Source organism: Limulus polyphemus, unplaced genomic scaffold (assembly GCF_000517525.1).
Source record: "Limulus polyphemus unplaced genomic scaffold, Limulus_polyphemus-2.1.2 Scaffold287, whole genome shotgun sequence".
Classification (NCBI taxonomy): Eukaryota; Metazoa; Arthropoda; class Merostomata; order Xiphosura; family Limulidae; genus Limulus; species Limulus polyphemus.
In genome coordinates this window covers 547704-568900 of record NW_013665897.1, presented here as the reverse complement: position 1 = coordinate 568900, position 21197 = coordinate 547704, and the positions used below count along the sequence as shown (strand labels likewise).

The window sequence follows — 21197 nt, the reverse complement described above, 5'->3', positions numbered from 1 at the left end:
TCCATTCCAAAGGCCACTCACCCTGTTAGAAAAATGAAACTGTTTTAGCTGAAGATGACTCCTACCTTGCCAAAACTTATATTTGTCTCCTAGTCCTACTATTCTCACTGTTAAATATAAAAAAAGATGATGCATCAACACTATCAATTCCCTTTACAATCTTAAACACCTCAGTCAGATCCCTCTAACTCTTCTTTTTTCAAGATAAAACAATTTGAGAGATTTCAACCTCCCCTGATATGACAACCCCTCCATCCAAGGCATCATTACAGTAACTCTTCTCAGAACCCTTTCCAATAATTAAATGTCTTTCCTAAGGTAAGGAACCCAAGACTGAACATAATATTCCAAATGTGGCCTGGCCAGTGACCTATACAATGAAATTATAACTTCTTTAGACTACTGTTCAATATTTCTGTAGATACAACCTTAAATCCTATTTCCCCAACCACTAGCAACAGCACATTGCTTGGAGGGCTTTAGAGACTGATTTACTATTACATCAAGATCCATTTCCTTCATGACACTGTGAAGGTTATTCCCATCCAAATTATACTTATAATTCATATTATGATAACCCACATGCGTTATCTTGCATTTATTATAATTAAAACCCATCTGCCATTTATTTGCCCAACTCACTAAATGATCTAAATCATTTTGTAAAGCAGCAGCATCCTCTTCATGGCTAGTAACACCCAAGTCCTTAATGTCATCAGCAAATTTAAGTAATTTATGGACCATTCCTTCATTTGTGTCATTGATTTAAATCATAAAGAGCAAAGGTCCTAAGACTGAGCCTTGAGGTACCCCACTTATGACATTAATCCAGTTTGACTGAACTCAATATGTAACAACCCTATGCTTTCTTCCATCCAGCCACTCTTCTATCCAATTTGCTAACTTATCCCCCACACTTATAGAGATAACTGTTTTACAAGCCTTTTATGTGGCACCTTGTCAAATGCTTTCTGAAAATCCATATATACCAAATCCACACTTTTACTCTCATCCACATAAGCAGTAACCTTTTCAAAGAATGTCAAAAGATTTGTAAGGCAAGATTTTCCCTTAGTGAAACCATGTAGACTATCCAATGAAATTCTAAACTTTGTTAAATGACTTTGCAAAGCATCTTTTAACAAACTTTCCAAAACTTTTCCCACAACTGATGTAAGACTAATGGGTCTATAATGACTGGGACAATATTTATCACCTCCTTAAAAATAGGAGTTGCATTAGCTAACTTTCAACCCTCTAGTACCTGCCCACTATTCAAGGACTGATAAAAAGTGGCTTATATATCCAATCTTTAACCTCCTTTAAAACCCTTGGAGAAATACTATCTGGCCCAGGAGCCTTATCGTTTTTTAAACTTCCACATTATTTCTGAACCAGCTCAGAATTAATACAGTTGGAGCATATTTGTAGAATAGACTTCATAAAGTTAGGTTTACTTAAACCTGTGGAACAAAGTATGGTCTGTTTACTGTCTAGTTGTTGTATTTTGTGAAAACAATTGTTTAAATCATTATTCTTTCTTTTTGGAAGTGTATTTTAGCTGAAAGTTGATAGTAATAACCAGATTCCAAAATAAAAAGGTATATAATGTTTTTTATTTATTGTTGGATGATTTATTGGAGGGATGGACAACTGGAATTTCATGACACATATGTAGCTTTTTCAATGGTTGCAGAGTAGATCTTTGAATGTTTCTAATTTTGGTGTAGACGATACTATTTGGGGTTATTTGTATTTATTTTTACAATTACAACATAGTAGAGGACATACCCTATCAACTACTTGACTGCTGAACAGTTGTAGTAGTGTAGTCAAAGGTAAAATGCTGGTGAGAGTATTTCTATTACTGGTTCTGAAAGCTGTATTTTCAGTTCAGCTTCCAGTGGCTCAGCAGTAAATGTCAAGTGTTGTGCTACTAAAAAAAACAGGTTTTGATACTCATGGTAGGACAGTACAGATAGCCCATTGTGTAGCTTTGTGCTTAACAACAAACAAAGTTTTTCAGCTTCAGTATATTCTTTTTTTGCATTTAAGTTTTACAAGTTGGCCACTGTGGATTTAGTGGATTCTAAAATAAACAATACATAAAAAAACACACCAAAATATCTAAACAGTTTTTGGTAACATGTAATTGTACTGTGTTTACTATATTATATTATTTAATTTAAATTTTCAAAATTTAATATTTTCATTTCTGTAATTCATATCCAAAGGTAAAAATAAGAGGTGGTTAAAAAATATGTAGGATTCAAAATACTTTTTTTCACACTAATTAAGTAAATACAGAAAAAATATAACTGTAACCAATGCAGTTGTTTTAATAACCATCCAGTCTTCTGTCATGTTGAAAAGAAATTTGTGTGTGATTGAAAGCATTGTTGTAAAGTGTACTCATTTACTGGAAGCTTTGCTATTTACAAGGGCTTAAAATGATGATAGTGATGTTGACTGACCTGATGTGAATAATTAGTAGTTTCATGGGCATAATTTATCAGGAAATGATGTAAGAAAGATTGATGTTCTTAACAGGTAAGGAAGATTTATGATCTTATGTAGTAACACATGTTAATTATCCTGTTTATTACTGTTAAACACTTTATATCAAAGTATCATTATTACTTTCACAAGTGTTAGTCAAATACTGAACTGAATGTTTTGATTAATATATTTTTGAAAACAGCCTTAAACATTCACCTGAATAGCCCTAAATCTATTCCTAAATTTTTATTTTTTTTCTGGCTAGAAAGCCTATAGATGTAATATTGCATTCACATAAGTGGATTTTTCCCATATGTATATTACAAGTTTTTTCTTTCTACTATGTTTTTTATAACTCACTTCTTAGATAATGCTTCATAAACTGGTATATATTTCAAATTTTATGGTGTTTATCTAATAACGCTGAAAAAATGATATATAAGTGTTACAAATATATACTGTTGATGGATAATGACTTCCTTATATTTTCCAGGTCAACAATTTTGAGCCAAGTCCAAGCCAGTTCACCAAACAAGCTACCTTCTTGTAAACTTGTGTTAATTTTAGGTAAGCTTTCGTGTTTTTTTTTCCTCCTCTGCTGGATTTAAATTAAAAGATGGATTGTTTGAAGTGACTTTACTGACCTAAATATTTTGCAGAAATTTGTAAGTGAATGGTATTTGTATTGAAAACTCCTTTGTGTTATTTTTTTGTTATAGGGTCATTTAAGCTCAAATGGACGAGTTATGAAGGTAGTAGCTTTCACCACCTCCCCCAGAACAATAGGGAAAAATATCATGAATAACCCCTAATATAATAGAGTTTAGGTTTTATCCTAGCCATGGTGGTTTTCCAGATATTCCCGATAACAATTTCACCTGTGAGCTTAAAGTGAAGTTGAGTCAAACACTGTTAACTTCTAAAATATTTGTTGTGGACATGTTATTAATGGATCTGACTACAGTTGTTTAAGGGGATTCCAATTATATATTTCAATTTGATACAATGACTTGTCTTTCTTTTAATCACGTACACACACTCCTGTCCACAGTACAGGGTTAATGAAATATTAATCATATGCAAATAAGAAAACTGTTCCAGGGTAGGAAAACAGTGCAAGTAAAAATAAATCTGTAACTTAGACCTTATATTATGATAATATATCTTGAATTACTAAAGTCAATTTTGATGACATTTGACCAATTTTTCTCTACCAAGAATAGTGTTAGTATCAATTTAAAACTTGATTCATGGTTTTTCCAAGAAAACAGTCCATTGATGTTTGATGATCAGATCTCCTGTTGTGATGTTCTAGTTTTTAATTATAAAGGTCCACCAATCACGAGAAACTGTGCTAAATTCTCTCTTAAGATGTTCAGGTAAACTTTTTGTTTTATTGTTGTGTTTATTTCTTCTGGTAGGTAATCATTTGAAACCTAACTCAGTTGAGACTTGTTACTCCTATGATATGTCTGATCAGCTTATAGCAGACTTTTAAATTAGAAGCTTAATTTGAATTTGTTGTATACCATAATTTCCCCAAAAGGGGGCTGAAGGCTGCTTGAAGGGATAACCTCTTTTAACCTCTTGCATCACTATACAGTAGTGTGTTGTTTGTCAGTCAGTCAGTAGACATTAAATGACATTACATAAGGGATGCTTAACATTGCAATTTGTACTGTTGTGATGTCAATAAAACGTGCCCATGCCATGAAACATGAGAAGAACTATGCACTCTATAGGCTACAATGCAGAATGACATATGAACTTAAAAAGCAAGAAATAATAATATTTGTTAGTCTTAGTTTTGGTTTTATTTACTTTAGAAACAGAATACTTTTGGGGATCCTGCAGAAGTACATCTAGTATATGTTACTATGCAATATGTGGTTGTGATAATTACCTCTAAATAAGGAATTAAAACAAAATGTTAAAGTTAATATTGTATGTATCCAGCTTTGGTACAGTAATTTAGTTTTATAGTCCTGTGTGCTAAAAACAAACATAAAAGTGGTTAAACTATGTTTATTCACTTGTTTCAACCAACCAAGTAAAATTAAGTAGTTAACCATCATTTAAAACTCAGATCAAGAAAATTTTAACCAAGGATATGCATTGATATTGAAATACCTAGACCATATTAACTTGTGATATGATGTTATTGGCATTTTATATTAAAGCCATAGTTATTGTAAATATATACAAATTGTATTATGTTTTTCATATAGATGTATTGAAAGAAATCATGATTAAAATTTTTTGTTTACATTCACATAACCTTGTTTATTATTAATTTTTATAAAACCTCAAAATATTTATTCATTATAAACCTTAGAATGTGATTTTTTCAAATTCCAGAATGCTTATTTGCATAAAATATGGTGTCATTAAAATTTCTTAAAATTTGTCACTTATCATCTTGGATATGCTGTCATGCATAAGTTTAGGAGTAAAAGGTAAAACTTTCAGGCACCATGTTTCAAAGTTATTTTTTATAATTTTTTCTTTCTGTTTCAGGAGATGATGAGTGTGGGAAAACTTCACTCATTGCTAAACTACAAGGGAATGAAGATCCAAAAAAAGGCTCTGGACTAGAGTATCATTATATTTTAGTTCGAGATGAATACAGAGATGGTAAACGTATTTTTGTTAGTAATTTATATATTTACCTTCCCAGCTTAAATCTCTTAAAGTAAATCTAAGTGTGGTAATTAAAGAGGTGTGCTGTGAAGACTTGTCATTCTTTTCTTTTGGGTCAACATTTTTGAAGGAGTAAGGGACAGTGACATGTGTGCAGTATTTCAATTAATATTCAAAACCAAAGTTTACAAATTTTTTCCTTAATCTATCTGTAACTGGATTTAGCATTAGTAAATTTATTATTTATCAGGTTTCTAAGTTTTGATTTTATGTCCACATAGTTGTATCACAATTCTTCAACACATTTCAAAATGTTTTAAGTGGTAATATGATCAATTCATGTATACCTTTATCTACATATGTAGACATTGTGTAGAACAACATGAAACACATTTAGAATAAAAGTATTAGAAAAAAATGTAAGTAGTGTTATTTTATAGTGAGGGTTGATTTTTTTAAAAAGAGTTTCAGATACTTTTAAAGAGAAAAATCAAGTTTTTTTTTTATAGTCTTTAATACTTTTAATTGGAAAATCAAGCACAATTGTAGTAAATTATATTCTTTAAAAATTAATAAATATTTATAATTTTCAAATAGTCATCACATGAAATCATAAAACTACAGTACTAATTTGAGCAAAATTAGTTGAAAAACATTGCAGAAATGTATAGAAGACTAGAAATGCTTTATATTATTTACCAGTGGGAACTGAATCCTATGAATGGTCATAGGTAGGTAATTGACACTGTTTTTTAACATTTCACTTTTAGTGTCTTGTAATATCGATGATTCTTACATACTGATTTTTAAGAGTTGTAGGAAATGGATTGCAATAAGAATAAAGTTAGTTCACTTGATTTGGGGAAAAAAAAAAGATTATAGTAAAGAATATTACTGCTAAACTTGCCATTTCATGTCATCTGTCTGTAACAGTTACTGTAATGTTGTTTTAGTGTAAGTATACCCAAAGATGTGTGTGTTATCCTTATTAGAATAGTTACTCATTTGAGCTAAAGCTCTATTAATTATTACTTAGAGTTTAATTTTCAAAAAGGGGCTGGCTATTGATAAGGAACTACATCATATTAATCTATGTTATTTATATGTAATGCAGTCAACTTTGGTCACATGTTAATTTTGTCTGCATTTCTCAACTTGGTGACTTGTGTGTTAGATGTTGGTGCCATCTTTTTGTTTTCAAAGAATTAAAAGAGGCTGTTAACTATTTACTCTTTATTCAGAAATAAACTTTCATATATAGCATAAATAAAATATTGAACCTGTATCTTTTAAACCTACTATTTATATAGAAAAAATAATTAAAATGACATAACAGTACATTAAGTTCTGTAATTCGTTAACTGACTGAATGCAGAAATGAGCAATTCTAGCATACTGACTTCCATTTTTCTAATTTAAGCCATTGGTATCTGGGTCAGTTTTGATGATGTGATTATGTGTGACCAGCTTTGGTGCAAATAACTTAAATTGAAGAGATACTGGTCTATATCAATAGCCACAAAATTTCAAATGATGAAAGTGTTTAAGAGTTTAATCAATTTTTACAGTATTTTATTTTATATATTTTTTAAGTGTGAATAGACACTAATCTGAACTAGATTTACTCATTGTCTAAAAATTTGTTATAAAAAACAGAAAATTAGAAAATTTAATCCTTTATCTTGCAATGTTTTTTTAAGTTTTAAAAAAGAATAAATTCAAACACACTTTTCTCTGAAACTAGCACAGTTCTGTATGTAATAAACTGCTTGATTTTACATAAAAGTAATATTCATACTTTTGAAACTTGTGTGATGCGAAACACTTCCAGATCACACACAGCTCGGAGTGTGGATCCTAGATGGAGACCCATGGCACAGAAACCTCCTAAAATATGTTGTAAATGAAGTATCCTTCCCCCATATCACAGTTCTCCTGGCAGCATCCATGACCCAGCCATGGAATATTTTGGAGTCTTTGGAGAAATGGGCTATGATTTTAGAAGAAAATCTTGATAGACTGAAGCTAGACTCGGATCTTGTAAAAGAATTCAAACAGAAAAGTAATTTTTAGTCTGTTTATTTAATAATGAATTTGATTTTGTATAGAAATTATTTGTATAATTAAATGTTAAAGGCAGCTGCAATTGAAATATGATGAAATTTACAAACAAATTTTATTAAAGTAATGATTACAATATGTTAAGTTTGTAGATCAGAAACATTGGTTACACATATGAAACCTAGTGTTTTATAAGTTAAGTAATAGTATTCTGCTGATACAATTGTATTTAACTAATATAACTAGATATATATATATATATATATATACTTAAGTGCAAGTTTGACAGTAGTAAATAATAGTTTTCAGTGCAGGTCTGACAATAAAAAAAATAATGTTTTTAATTTAGGTGTGACAGTAGTAAATAACTATTTGGAAGCATTAATACATACTTCACAAAGAAAAAGTACAAGCATTAACTAGATGTAATATATGTAGTATAGTGTGTGATGTAATAGTTATTGTTGTGATGTACTGTCTGTCATCATGATTAACTTTCACTTCAAGACATGTATGTTTGGAATACATCATTCTAATAAATATACTTAGCTTGCTTATATAATTACTTAAGGTGCAAAATTCCTGAATTAATAAGTTATGACACATCCAAGAAAGTTTTCTACACAGTTGTTCAACCAGAAAGTTAAGTCTTGGGGACATTTGATTTCATAATCACCAATTTTATTATAATACTTATATAAGAAAAAGAGGGGGATAAGACATTTTAAAATGTGGACTTAAAGACAGGTTTATGAGAATAAATAAAAATAGAGGGGGGATAAACATTGTGTTTGAGTTCAGTAGAGTACCATTTCATCACTAAAAGCATACTTACTGGCCTCAGAAGTACTTTAAAAATGTTTAGTACATTAACTTACTAGATAGTAGATTAACTTAAAAGATAGTTATTACACAAATTCACTGTTGACCTTAGTCTCTCCCACATAGAAATATACATTTTTTTGGTGACAAGAAATGTTGCTCCTTATTTCAAGGCTTAGTTTTTCCTTTATGACATGGATTTTGTTTTTGTTGTCCCTTTATGTTACTGATTTAATCAATCATATTTTTCAGTTTGATGCAATTTAAATGAAGTTTGTTTTTGCCCATTTGTTTTATACATTGTTCCTGCCCAATTTTTGTGATTTTTTTTTTCTTGGATAATAAAAAGTTGGTAGAATTCTTCTAGATTTTTTTTCTTTTTTTATCATGATCATGGCTTTCTGAGGAAATTTTTTAAGTTCTTATTACTTGAAGTCTTTCTCTCAGAAGTGAGAAGCTTGTATTTCTTACTCTCCCTTCATGTTGAACATTTCCCTGTTCTCAAACTTGTTTTTACTTTGTACCATTTCTCATTGACCCAGTTGCCCTCTGAAGCTTTTTTCTCTAACTTCCTAGATCACTATGTGGGGGGTTCACTCTTATCTTCCAACTTGCAGGTAAATTAGTTGGATTTGTTTCATTAATATTCTTACTCTTTTTTTTTTAGCTGCAGCATAGGGGCTCATAGAATGGCTCTGAGTTGATATTGTTGTTGTTTTTCAAGTATAAATTTTTAGCTCATAGCTCTGCCATCTATTGACTGATTTGAGATCTAATTACAGTTTTGGACTCAGGAGGTAAAACAAAACCCTTTTGATTGATGTATTTGACCATGCCCATGGTTTCATAGATCACTTTATTCTAATTCTGCCTAAAATAATTTCTAGTTGAGGGTAAGCTGGTAGAGATCCTGATGAGTAATAAAATCGAATCGGGAATACGCACACCCAAGGAAAAAAGGATCTCGTAGTTTAATTTACTATAATCCTGCCTGAAAGAATTTCAAGTGCTGTGGCTATTGGGGATTCCCTCTTGTTTTTACTGACTCTTCTTTGTCCAGATGTGCATCACCCTATTTTCTGTGTACTGTATATTTCCTGTACAAGTTTATTTTTACAGATGTTACAGGAGTATGGTATGTGGAGCTTTCTTCACAACTGATTACTTGAAAATATGCTAGAATTCTTCGGGATGACTCACTGTAAAAAACCCTAGAACTCTGAGTTTTTGGGCTTCTGGAAAGATATGACCTGATTCTTCCCTTTTGTCTTCCAAGATCAGACGCTTTATGAGTCTGTAGTTCTCAGTTTTGCTCTTCTAGAAAGATATATGTCCTGATTCTTACCCTTGTCTTTTTATTCAATCTTACTGACAACTTTCTTTGCTCAAGCTCCTTTAATAGTTCTTGTCTTGTGAGAAAACTATTAATCTTTTTGTTTGCTTACTTGATTGATTAAATTCTATTCTTTGAGTCAATGTGTTAGTCAGGTTCTAATAAACTGACTTCTCATTTATTAGTTATTGTTTCTTTCCTTCTCCTAGCTCAACTCTTCAGTGTTAGATAGAGTGGTGGGTGTTTGTTTTCAAAACACACATTTTTTGAAATCTTATCTATCAGATAATTGTAACTTTACCCCAGTTTATTTGTGGTATATAAATGATTAGCTACTGACAACTGTGAATAGAACAATCAAAGTTGAACTGATTTCTGTTGGGTTCTCACTTGGATACTGAAGTTGTTCTTCATGCAATAGATATATTTTTACTTGGTTTTGTTCATTCTAACTTCTAAATGTTTATTTTTTCTATACAGCAATATTATTTTTTGACTTTTATTCTTCTATATAATTTAATTATGGTTCCAGTTCAATTTCTTAGTCTTTTTTCTTCCTTTTTACTTGATTATGATTTTGTTGAAACGTTGTGTAGTAACGTGCAATAACAATTCCTTTGTTTGCCAGTATGAATAAGGTTAATGGATTGATGTAGTTCCATTAACATCAAGGAAAATTCCAGTACAAGATCAGACTTTACACTAAATGTTGCTTTAAATTTCTGAGACAAACTTGTGTATGCCAGCAACTTCAAAATAATTGAATCATATGGAGAAGCAAGATTTTTGAGAGTTAAAGAAAGTATTTGATCATTTATCTAAGACCAACATTAAGCTTTTAAAACATCATGACTTATAGTGTATATTCTTCATATTATCTGCTTCTGGTTATTTGCTGCATTATATTGTTATCCTACATTCTCCGTGGAAAGTTTGGGCTCAGGACAAGTATTTTGTCAAGTTACTTTATTTTCAGTTTGAGTTGATTTTCAGTTAGATACAAACCATACCCTATTAACTATTTCTTTGGTGGATGAGGCTTGACCTTGTACAAAGAGCTTTGGATTTTGGAGCTAAGAGCCGTATTCAAATCCATATGATACCTCAAAATATTTCACACACTTTAAGCTGTGGGTGCATTATAAGAGTGACAATCAATCCCTTACTATGGGATTGTAAGATGCTTCTGACTGACTGATTTCTCTCTGGTCAGTAGTTAAAAATTAGGGATGGTGGCAGATAGCTGTATTAGCTTTACCATAAATACAAAATACAAGTGCAATATCATTGGTATTGGAAAATATTTTGCTACTTGAATGAAGACTTCAACATAATGGATAGTTGGGGAATCTTTATTACACCAGCTTAGATTGGATAAGGTTTTCACCTTTGCATTATTTCAATTTATGATGGACTTTTGAGCATTTCAGATACTATGTTTTATGGTATACTTGAAGCTCTGGCCCTTTTGTTTGGGGATTTCTATTTCCCTTGCTGTTTTTTTGGTGGATTTTGAGTTGCTATAGTTCAGGTTATTAAGTTTCTGAGGATTTTGTCTTAAAATACATTATGGACATGCCAAGTGTCTTTGTAATCTGAGTTATGGCTGTCTTGGTCACTTTAGTTATTCCATATGTTTCATTTTGTCTCATCTCCTTTAGATACCTTTTGGTAATCTGGACATTAATTTAACCTGGACCATAAAGAGAAATGCTAACTGTTGTTTATCTTTGGATACATTTGCATTTTTAATTTGGAAAATATTGCTTCCTTTCCACCCAGAGGTAAGTTTAAGTATTCTAAACATGCATTTTTGCAATAAAGAAATTTGAATTTTAACAATATTTATCTATATGTTCATATTCATACATTTTTTCTTCAGATATCTAAGTAAAGTTGGTTTGTTGAAAGAGTCTTTATTACATTATTAAGCATGTGTATTTTGTTTGTTGGTAAAAGATTTAATCATGAGCTCGATTAATTGTTGTGCAACATGAGTTTGAAGTATAGATCATTAGATGGTGGAGCAGGAACAAGTGGGAAAGAGAGAAGGTCAGCAGTGTGCCAAAAAATATCTTCTTATATCCATTCTTAAGTAAGTTACTATTTGCATTTCACCTTAATTTCAATTCATGTAAATAATTTTTGTGGTAGAGACATTTAGGTCAAAAGTTTAGTTACTGTTTGTACAAGTAGAAACATACCATTAGATTGGTGATTTTATTTTTTCTGTCTTGATCTCGCATTACAAGGACTCAACATATTCATTCCTCTGGATTGGTACTTTAATTGTCACCCACGTACTTGAAAATGATAGGAACTGAGAGACTACTTTGAGAAGGATGATATCTGTAAGCAAGTATTTTAATATGAAGTTTAATTTGTTCACTTTTCTCCAAGAAAGTAATCAGCTTGTTATGATGATAACTTTAAGTTAATATTGGATACACCTCAGTATTGTGGTATTACTGAGGAGAACAGTGTGATATTAATGCCATTTACATATTAAGTTATTATTGTTAGCTTAATGGAATTACTGTTGCATGTTGAGTACAATTAACCCTATGTTCACATGTGTGTGTATCAAACTGTGCATGCACTGATCTTTTACAGAGTGCCATTCAATTGGGTATTATGCATATAATATCAGAGTTATAAACAGTTTGTTACCATATGTTGATGATTTTGCAACAGTTCAGAAACAATATAATGGGATGTTGAAAAGAGACTTTAGAAATGTGTTTAGGAGGCTGTAGAGGTTATGCAAACACAGTTTGCAAACTTTATGATGGACAAAAGTATTTTTAAGCTTCATATGAATATCACATTGCATTTGGATTTGCCAGAGTCTGAGCCAGACTAACTTCAGCATTTCACACATACTTTTGTTTAATACAAAAACTTTAGTAACACATCTCATTTTTATCTGCAGCATAGTGGCTTATAGAACAGGTCTGAGGTTTTTTGTTTTTTTTTCAAGTACAAGCTTTTAGCTCATAGCTCCATCATCTCTTGACTGACCTCAGATCTAATTACATTTTTGGACTCAGGAGGTCAAACCCTCTCGATTGATTTATTTGACCATGCCCAAGGTCTCAAAAATTAATGTACTCTAATCCTGCCTAAATGAATTTCAATTTGAGGGTAGGCTGGTAGAAATCTTGATGAGTAATAAAACTGAACCGAATATATGCACACCCCATGCATGGTATTGCTGGCACACAAAAATATAGCTAATAAAATGGAATAAAATTATTCCTAGATTAATTTAATCTAATCCTGCCTGAATACATTTCAAGTGCCATGGCTATTGAGGATTCCCTCTTGTTTGTCTACAATAGACTTTACTGTTGAATAAAAGCTTGGCATATTTTGTGACGGTACACTTTGTAAATTCTGAATTGTAGTTAATATTTCTTGTCCAGTACAGAGTTGGTTCAGTGGACCAGTCCCATCAGTTAATAAAAACTGTGACAGTAAAAAAAAAATTAAATTATGATATTAATTTTGCAAAAACTTTTTTCTATCGTCAAGTATAATAAAATAACAATATATTAATTTTGCTCTTTCATTTTCTGAGATATCCATCATTTTTGAAAATTGTGTGGTAAGTTGAGTATGGGTTTATCATATAAACTTGACATTTTAGTGTCTTCAGAAGCATTTCAATTTCTAGATTAAGTAATTTTCTTTTTAATCTACTCTCTTGAAACAGCTGTAGTACATTCTGATTTTCATATAAGGCAGTATAATGAACAAGATTTTCCTATAGCAGAAAACATGGGCGTTGAGAGCCAGCCCAGGCCCGGGGTCAATAATATCATCGCCCACCACCCCTTTTCATTCTATTTTATTAACTTTTGCTGATTTTTCATTAAAGAAATAAATTACCTGTTTAAGTTTTATTCAAATGTAGTTTTTTTAAAGGTGGAAGAAATCTAATAAAGTTCTTACAATGTGTGTATTATTTTCTCTCTCTTGTTTTTTTTATTGTATCAAGAGCAAACATTTTATCCCTTTTCAAAACCTTTAAAAAGAAACTTATCCATAGCAAAATTGTATGTTTCATTTCAGCTTTGAAACGATTCCAGGAGTATCTTGAACCAAGAGATGAGATAGAAAATGTAACATCTTTAAAAAAAGGATCAGGATCAGAAGAGGAAACCATATCATTACCACTTGATGAAATCACATTAACCTGCAATGTTGGGCTTGATGTGATTGTAGTAGTGACAAAGGTATGTTAACAATATGATACATTTTTTGTGTTTATTTAAATTCACTATATATATTTTACTTTGATTCAAATATAATAAGAATATAAATTATTAAAAAGTCAATTGGTACTTCCGATATGATTACTTACCTCCACTAGCCTTGAAACTCCCACTTAATTCCACATGTGTACCACGTGGTTCAACTGCATTTAAGTACGCAAATTAGCATGCGACAGTCCTCCACTAATAGGAGTGCGAGAAACCCTCATATCATAGTTGACTTCCTCTATGCAGTTGAACCCAAGTTTTACTTCTTGATTTGGCACAACAGTGTTAACACCAACTGCTTGATTTTGAACAATTCTTTCTTCTTCAGTGTGCTTTAAAAATATTCAGTTACTGGTATTTTCATTTTAAAGTATTGTTTATAATCCACTATTGAGCTGGATTTCTTTATTTGATTGGGAATTCTATTTCTCACTCAATTACTGGCAGTCAGTCAATATTTATGAATTCACAATTTAATATTACAACTACAATGACTACCGACAGTACCTGCATTCAACAGCCTATGACAGTGGCTGCAAGTGTGGCATTATCAGCGAAGGAAGCTTCTTTCATGCTCCTTAGGGATCTCCTGATCTACAAACAATATTGCCATTACCTGAGGACTTAGATCAGGAGGATGTGGACTTGGACAGTCTCCCCCCTCCTTCCTTTGTTGTGCAAGCACTTTCTCAGCCTGTAGAAGCACCTAGACCTCATTCATCATTTTTAGACGTGATATCTTAAGTATTTTGTCTTTGTCACCCATGTCATATGATCCTTCCCCGTCCTTATTAAGTGCAGTACCTAGTTCTGAGTTTTGTTTTGCAGATTGATTACATGTGGGGTATGATATGCTGCATCCCCCATGTACTGCAGAGGCTATTGTTCTTGCATATCATTGTTAAGCAAACCCTTGGATCAATTGAGTTTTGTCAAAATGACTCTCTGTGTTTTTCCTTCCACCTTATTCCCTGTCCCAGTTCCTTTCCCCCCCTGAAGTTTCTGTTTTCCAATAGCATTTCACAGAAGCAGTTCAAGATCTCCTCATCAATGGCACCATTGTACAGTTTTCTCCTGTGCTTCCATGATTCTATTCCTGACATTTTGTCATTCTCAAAATGAGCAGGTATTGGCATCATGTTTTCTTTCTCTCCCATCTGAATCACTTCCTCAATATGCCTTGGTTCACCATGGAATCCTACCTATCTCTCAAATAGGCCTTTCTTCCAGGGCTTTAGATGACAAGATTTGATGTGTCTGATGCTTATCTTCTCATCCTTGTTGCTCGGGCATCACATTATTATCTATGTTTTTTCCATGAGAATCACGTTTATCAATTTCAAGCTCTTCCTTTTGGGCTGGCATTGGCACCCTATGCTTTCTGTCTGGCAGTCCAGTCATTTGCCCATTTCCTACATTTTCACAGGCTCAGTTTCTATTTTTATATGGACAACACACACCCAACTTCTCAGAGAAGCTGCTCAGGTGGGTTGGTTTATTGGAGAAGTCTGTTATCCACCCCATTCAATATCTTGTTCATCTGGGGTTGTTTTTACAACTCACATCTCAGTTGAACACTGCCTTCTCCTCTTCATCTGCAATCCTTAGAGTTTTTAGTTCAGAGAGCACTATCAGCACCTTCTCTCCTTGAGTGAGAGGTTCTCTCTCTTTTGGGAACTTGGGCATCACTGGAGGCTCTTATCATTCTGCACTGTGTCCACAAATGTTCCTTGTAGTGGCTCCTCATCAGGAACTCTCTGGATTTACAGATATCCTTCTTTGCTTCAGTCCAACTTCCTATGGTAGTTACAGGGACAACACAACAGAGGGAGTACCTATTTCTCCTCCCTGTCTAAATATTCATGTCTTCACAGTTGCCTCATTGTGAGGATGGGGTACATGCTGCAATACACAGGAGATCTCAGGCCATTGGTCTCGGGAAGAGTTTGGTCTTTACATCAACCTTTCGGAACTCCTTGCTGTTCGTTGGGTTATGGTTCATTTTTTCTCATATCTGTGGGGCATGACAGTTTTGACTCATTCTGACAACTCGATGGTTGTCTCTTACATCATCAGTCAAGGGGGCACTCTATGTTCCCACAAAGCTAGACCTCCTCTTCTGGCCACAGCCATCAAATTCGTTTGCTGGCTTGTCACATACCAGGTACCCTCAATCTTGTCAATGATCATTTGACCCATCTCAAGAAGTTTCTACCCATTGAGTGGTCTCTTGACCTCTTGGTATTTTGATAGCTAATTCTCAGTTGTATTTTCCCCAACTGGATGCATCTGCCACTCATTTGAATGACAAGCTTCCTATCTTTTGGTACCCAGTTCCACATCATTTGGCTTTGGCCATGTAGGCATTCAGCCAGGATTGGAAGGATCGTTTCATTATGAATAGTCTCCCATATGTCTTCTACCACAGAATCCACTCTGTGTTGGATCCTTCTTGTGGCTCCTGTCTGGCTAGCTCAACAATGGTTTCGTCCTTGTCCAGGAACAACCTCCATTACCTCTCCCTCTCTCCCAGCCCTATAGCTCACAATGGTTGAAAAGGACAGACCCATGTCAAACAACCATGTAAAAAATCAGATACTTGACGAAGAGATAGACCATGCTGAATATTCTCCACTTATATCAATACAAAGACATGGATGAGGTATGGAGAGTGTTAGACAATTGGGAAGCTACACATATGACTAGACAAAACCCACTCATGAAGCCACTCATGGAACGGAAGTATGAAGAACCCTAGAATGAGGATGCTGGAGAAGGGATGGCGCTGTCATCTACATTTCGTTTTTCCCATTTTTGCCATTTGTTTTCCTATCCAGTTATTTCCCTTCCTTCCATATATCTTACTTACTCCCACCTTGATTCGGATTGTCTCCGGTTCATGCTTCACAGTGTTACATGTCACACAAAGCACCCTCTTGCTTCCATTTGTTTATCCATTGGAATCCATCCATTTTTTGTCATTTTTCACCCATCACCCTTACTGGTTGGGTTCATCAGGTTATCTGTATTGCATATTCCTCCGTTTCTCCTAAATCTTGCCAGTTGTTTTGTGTATCATCTTATCAGGTCCATCACTTCACAATGTCCTTGGCAGCTCATTTCAGTCGTTCTTTGGAGGAGATTATCCGGGCTGGCATGTGGACCACTCCCTACATTTTTGAGTCACACTACTTGCATCATCTGGTCATTTCCTGCTCAGCCATATATTATCTTCGCCCTGTAATCATTCTTCATACATCAGTACAATTATGAATGGGTAAGTTATTTCAGTTCTCCATTTTTTTTCAGGAATCTAATTAAAATGTTATGGATTCTGATCTGTGACAAGTGGTGCCTGTCCAGGTACACTGATAAACGAAATCTACATTGTGAGATTTATAAGGTCTATCACACTCGCTGTTGAGATGGGATGTTCCACAAGACTGCTTGCAGGTTCTTCCTCGCAGCATTATATATCATAAATATGTTCCTACTGGACTGTACACTCATGGACTAACACGAGGGGGGGAGAGAAATGCATTGGAAAGTCTAGAAGAATGCACCACCAGAGAAAAGCAGGCTGTTCTTGATTTGGCAATCTAAGGAACATTAGAGCTAGGCAGCAATCTCTTTCTGCTTTACCCCCTTTTCCAGTGGAGTATGGGAGTCCTTACCATTTACCAGTTCCTAACCACTGGGGTGGTGGATCATGGAGGAATTCTCCTGAGTGTGCACATTTTCACTGAGTCGAGAGTAGAGTGGTGGTGTTCTGCCTGTGTAGGAAGTGTGACTATCCTCCTGCTGTGGGTCTGATGTTGTATTCCAAATGCTGCCGGTCTAGAGTGGATTTTTATATCAATTTTGCAGTTTGCCCCCTCCAGCTGGAAACCTACCCTCCTACCACTGCCTAAATGTCAATTCCTGAGCGACTGATTTTGGCTGGAGCAGCTAACATAAGTCCTCACATATGAGTGGGTTGGGACCTTCGTCCTACCATGGACTGGATGTTACATCACCAATGCTGATTGGCTTTGGACAGGAATTGACCCTGCACATTGCATTTCCACCTTCCTGATGTCATCTGGATGTATATTCCTGGGGTTTATTGCTGCAGATTGTATTGTGTTTGTGCACATGATGGTTTAAGTTCTCAGAATGGAAGCTCCTCTTCCCTTCTGGTTCCTAGACCTGAGGTGAATGGTTGAGGACACTCCCCCTTCCATGGGCTGTTCCCTTTGAGCTACGTGGCTGCACAACAACCAATCAAGTGCCACACACTTCATTATGTCAGCCACACACATCCTCAGTAATGGAGAAGTCTCAACACATTGATGGCCTTAATGACCTTGGCAATCCTTGGGCCTAAAGCCCAAAAAACTAACTGGTAGCATTGCAAAGCAGTCTAATGATCCAATAGGGTCGATGGTGTAAAAGTGCCCCCCCCCCTAAATAAAAAGTTAGTAACACACATTCACACATTGCTTTGATACTGGTACACATGAAAAAATTCATTCCAAACGTGGATTGAAAATTTAGAGGGAAGATTGGCCAGTTGAGTTCCTCCTGGTGCCACTGGTCTAGACTAGAGTTGACTTCCCGCTTATAGTCCGATGCACCCTAGCCACTCTATATGCATTCCTCTTCCTTAGAGATTTATATTTGTTACCTTGTTCCCCCTTTTCATTGTGACACCACACCTATTGGCTCCACATTGCAGAAGAGTATACCTGGTTCAGATGTGGTGTGGTCTCCCCTGAGTGTTGTCCACTCCACAGAGATGGCACACTCCATGGGTGCTCTTCAGATGGTTTTGAAGGGTGCTCATCTAAGTACTTTTACACTGGTCCCTCCACTATCTCAACATGGGATTCTAGTTATAACTGTGAGAAGACGTAAGTAATTGTATTGGAAGTTAATACTTTCCTATACTGAAAATATTAATTTTTGCAACTCCTCTTTCACCCATTTATTACTAGAAGATTTCCAATTGTTACATCGTTAAGCATTATTGTAAATATAGCGTACTACAAACTGATAACAATTTATGGAGTTTGTATTCATATCCCATTTAAAAATTATTTAGAATTTGATGTTACTAGTATGAATTGAAATGTTTAAAACGTCTTGAAATCACATTTTTTATGATAATTGTTTATTTTTTGCTTTAGAATGTAACCCACATAACAATATTCTCCCTGTAGTTCAATTTTATTTCATAGATCATCAGAAATAGACTTATCAGTAGCTGAGTTTACTTGTATTTGAGGAAAAGTTTTAAAGAAATGTTAATGAAGTTGTACTCGGGAGACATTCAATAGAGAATAAGATGTTTGTTTATTACAGAGACAGTAAAACTAGTTATAACTGCTTGTATATTTAGATTAGAGATGAAGTAAAACCTCTGAAATTAGTTTTATAGGAAAGTGTATAAGCATTTGTAATATGAATGTTTTCAAAAATCTCTTAAAATTGTATATGCTTCTTTTTCTTATAAATTTTGTGAAAGCACAGTTTTGGATTTGTTACAGACTTAAAATTCAGTTTTATATGCAATATGTATTACATCTTATTTTTGCAAATCCTTTCACAAAACAGTGAGAGAAGTATTTTATACTGCTATAACAAGGATTGATATATTTTCAATATATATGTGTATATTTTGATCTCTGAAAGCATATAACAGAAGTTATTATGAAGTATACTGTATTGGAAGCTAGCTCTGATAGAGGTTATGTGGCAGAGGGTGTATAATACAACAAAATCTACAATTATTCAATTCTAGAAAGAGAAAATGACCATTCTGTGCCTATACTAATGTGTGTTTACATAGTTCTAGGTTATTGTTACTTTACAAATTAGCACACACACACACACACACACACACACTTATTTATCTAAAATGGCTTTCATTTAATTGAATTAAAGACATTTCTAACTGAAATTTATCCCATGCATAACAACTATTAAGTTGGTAGCCACACACTTAAAAAGAGTCACAAACATAAAATAGCGAGTAAAGCAAAGTTTAAAAAAAGAGGATTTTTAAAGAAACTTACTGAGAGGGATAAAACAAATTTTGTTACAAATGTAAAATTTATTTTGGAACTTTAATTTTCTGTGATAAAGAGCACTAGTTTATAGGGATAGAGACACTACGAACATAAGAGTTCAAAGATAAATTTAAATAAGTGTTACATTTGCAATAACATTTATTTTTATCCCTTCCATATATGTATATATATAATTTCATTTGTTTGATGTTTTTTAGTTTGAGCTCATTTATTATCTAGTAACTAGTTGGTAAAATAGTAGGCTAGTTGATTGTTAGAACCCTAGTTTGATTTTAGTTGAGCTCATTTTCCTTTGGAAGTGCTTTTTGCGGAAAGATAAAGGAGTTTGATGATCAATTATGGAAACTTGTTAGAGATTGAATAGGTTTTAGACACCTTGCAGTTTTATTTAAAAGTAAGAGTTTGTGGTTCACACAAACCAAGTTGCTTGATTCTGGCCACTGTTTTTTCTGTATTGAATGTTTAATTTTGTGATTTCTTTCTTTTTAGACTGATTTTATGTCCACATTGGAAAAAGACTATGATTATAAAGATGAGCATTTTGACTTCATTCAGCAAGCACTCAGAAAATTTTGCCTGAAATGTATCCTTTAATATGAAATTTTTCTTTTTATTGCCACATCTTACACCAGTAAAATTATCATCAGTCTCTGTTGTAATATCACAAATATCATACCAACCACTGATTTGTATTATGGTGGACAAGCAAAAGTACTCATCCCCAGTTACAGAAAAGTTTAAGTTAATCCATCAATTTAAATTATTTCATGGACTTTTAAAAAAGGTTAATTTAATTGTGTCGTACTCTTTCAGAGCCAAAGCTGTGAGCAACTTATACTGCCCACTGCAAAAAAGTAGTTGTTGAACATTTCAATCATGTTAAGAGCCACTCAATAATTTCTTACCATAAATCTACATTTTTATTCTTTAAGTTACGTCACATTTTGAATTGTGAATCATAGTGTGATTAATTCCTAACACTTTAGTGTATAATATCCTGCTTGCAAAATAAAATTTGACATTAACATTTTTCATGAATGTACTCCTGTAATTTCAAAAATAAATGTTGAGGTTTATCTCTATGTGCAGCTTTTCAAATGCAGCTTGGGAAGCAGCTGTCGTAAATGGGGATAGGCAAATGCTTGGCACAGACACCATGTTTGCAACATATATATATACAAGATTAGAAGTATATAACGTAATATGTTGCAGAAATGAATCAAGGTAAAAAGAATTATATGATGCTATAAAATGTTCTGAATGTGTATGATAATTTGTTTTTCTACCTTATCAGTTTTGTATGTATGTTAGACTATTAATTATAACTTACAGCACTGTTTTAATTAAATATGGTGTATCTACAAATGTAATTGTTCACAAAGAGAAACTTAAATTTTCAGAAGTTTTGGGAAAAAAGCAGTTATCGTTTCACAAGTTTATATTGATTTTAGGCTGTAATATTTACTGCAGTGATTTCAAAACATCATTACTGATATATATATATAT

The 21197-nt window shown here is 33.4% G+C and overlaps 1 protein-coding gene across 2 annotated transcripts in view; it reads left to right on the top strand.

Annotated features, from left to right (window-relative positions):
- Positions 1-21197, top strand: part of LOC106457056 (cytoplasmic dynein 1 light intermediate chain 2-like) — a 41475-nt gene that overhangs the window by 3006 nt on the left and 17272 nt on the right. For both annotated transcript variants that reach the window (XM_022382873.1, XM_022382872.1), the window contains exons 2-6: positions 2993-3066; positions 5017-5133; positions 6971-7201; positions 13430-13593; positions 20181-20274. In XM_022382873.1, coding sequence (XP_022238581.1) covers positions 2993-3066; positions 5017-5133; positions 6971-7201; positions 13430-13593; positions 20181-20274 — 680 coding nt within the window. The remainder of the gene's footprint in view (positions 1-2992; positions 3067-5016; positions 5134-6970; positions 7202-13429; positions 13594-20180; positions 20275-21197) is intronic.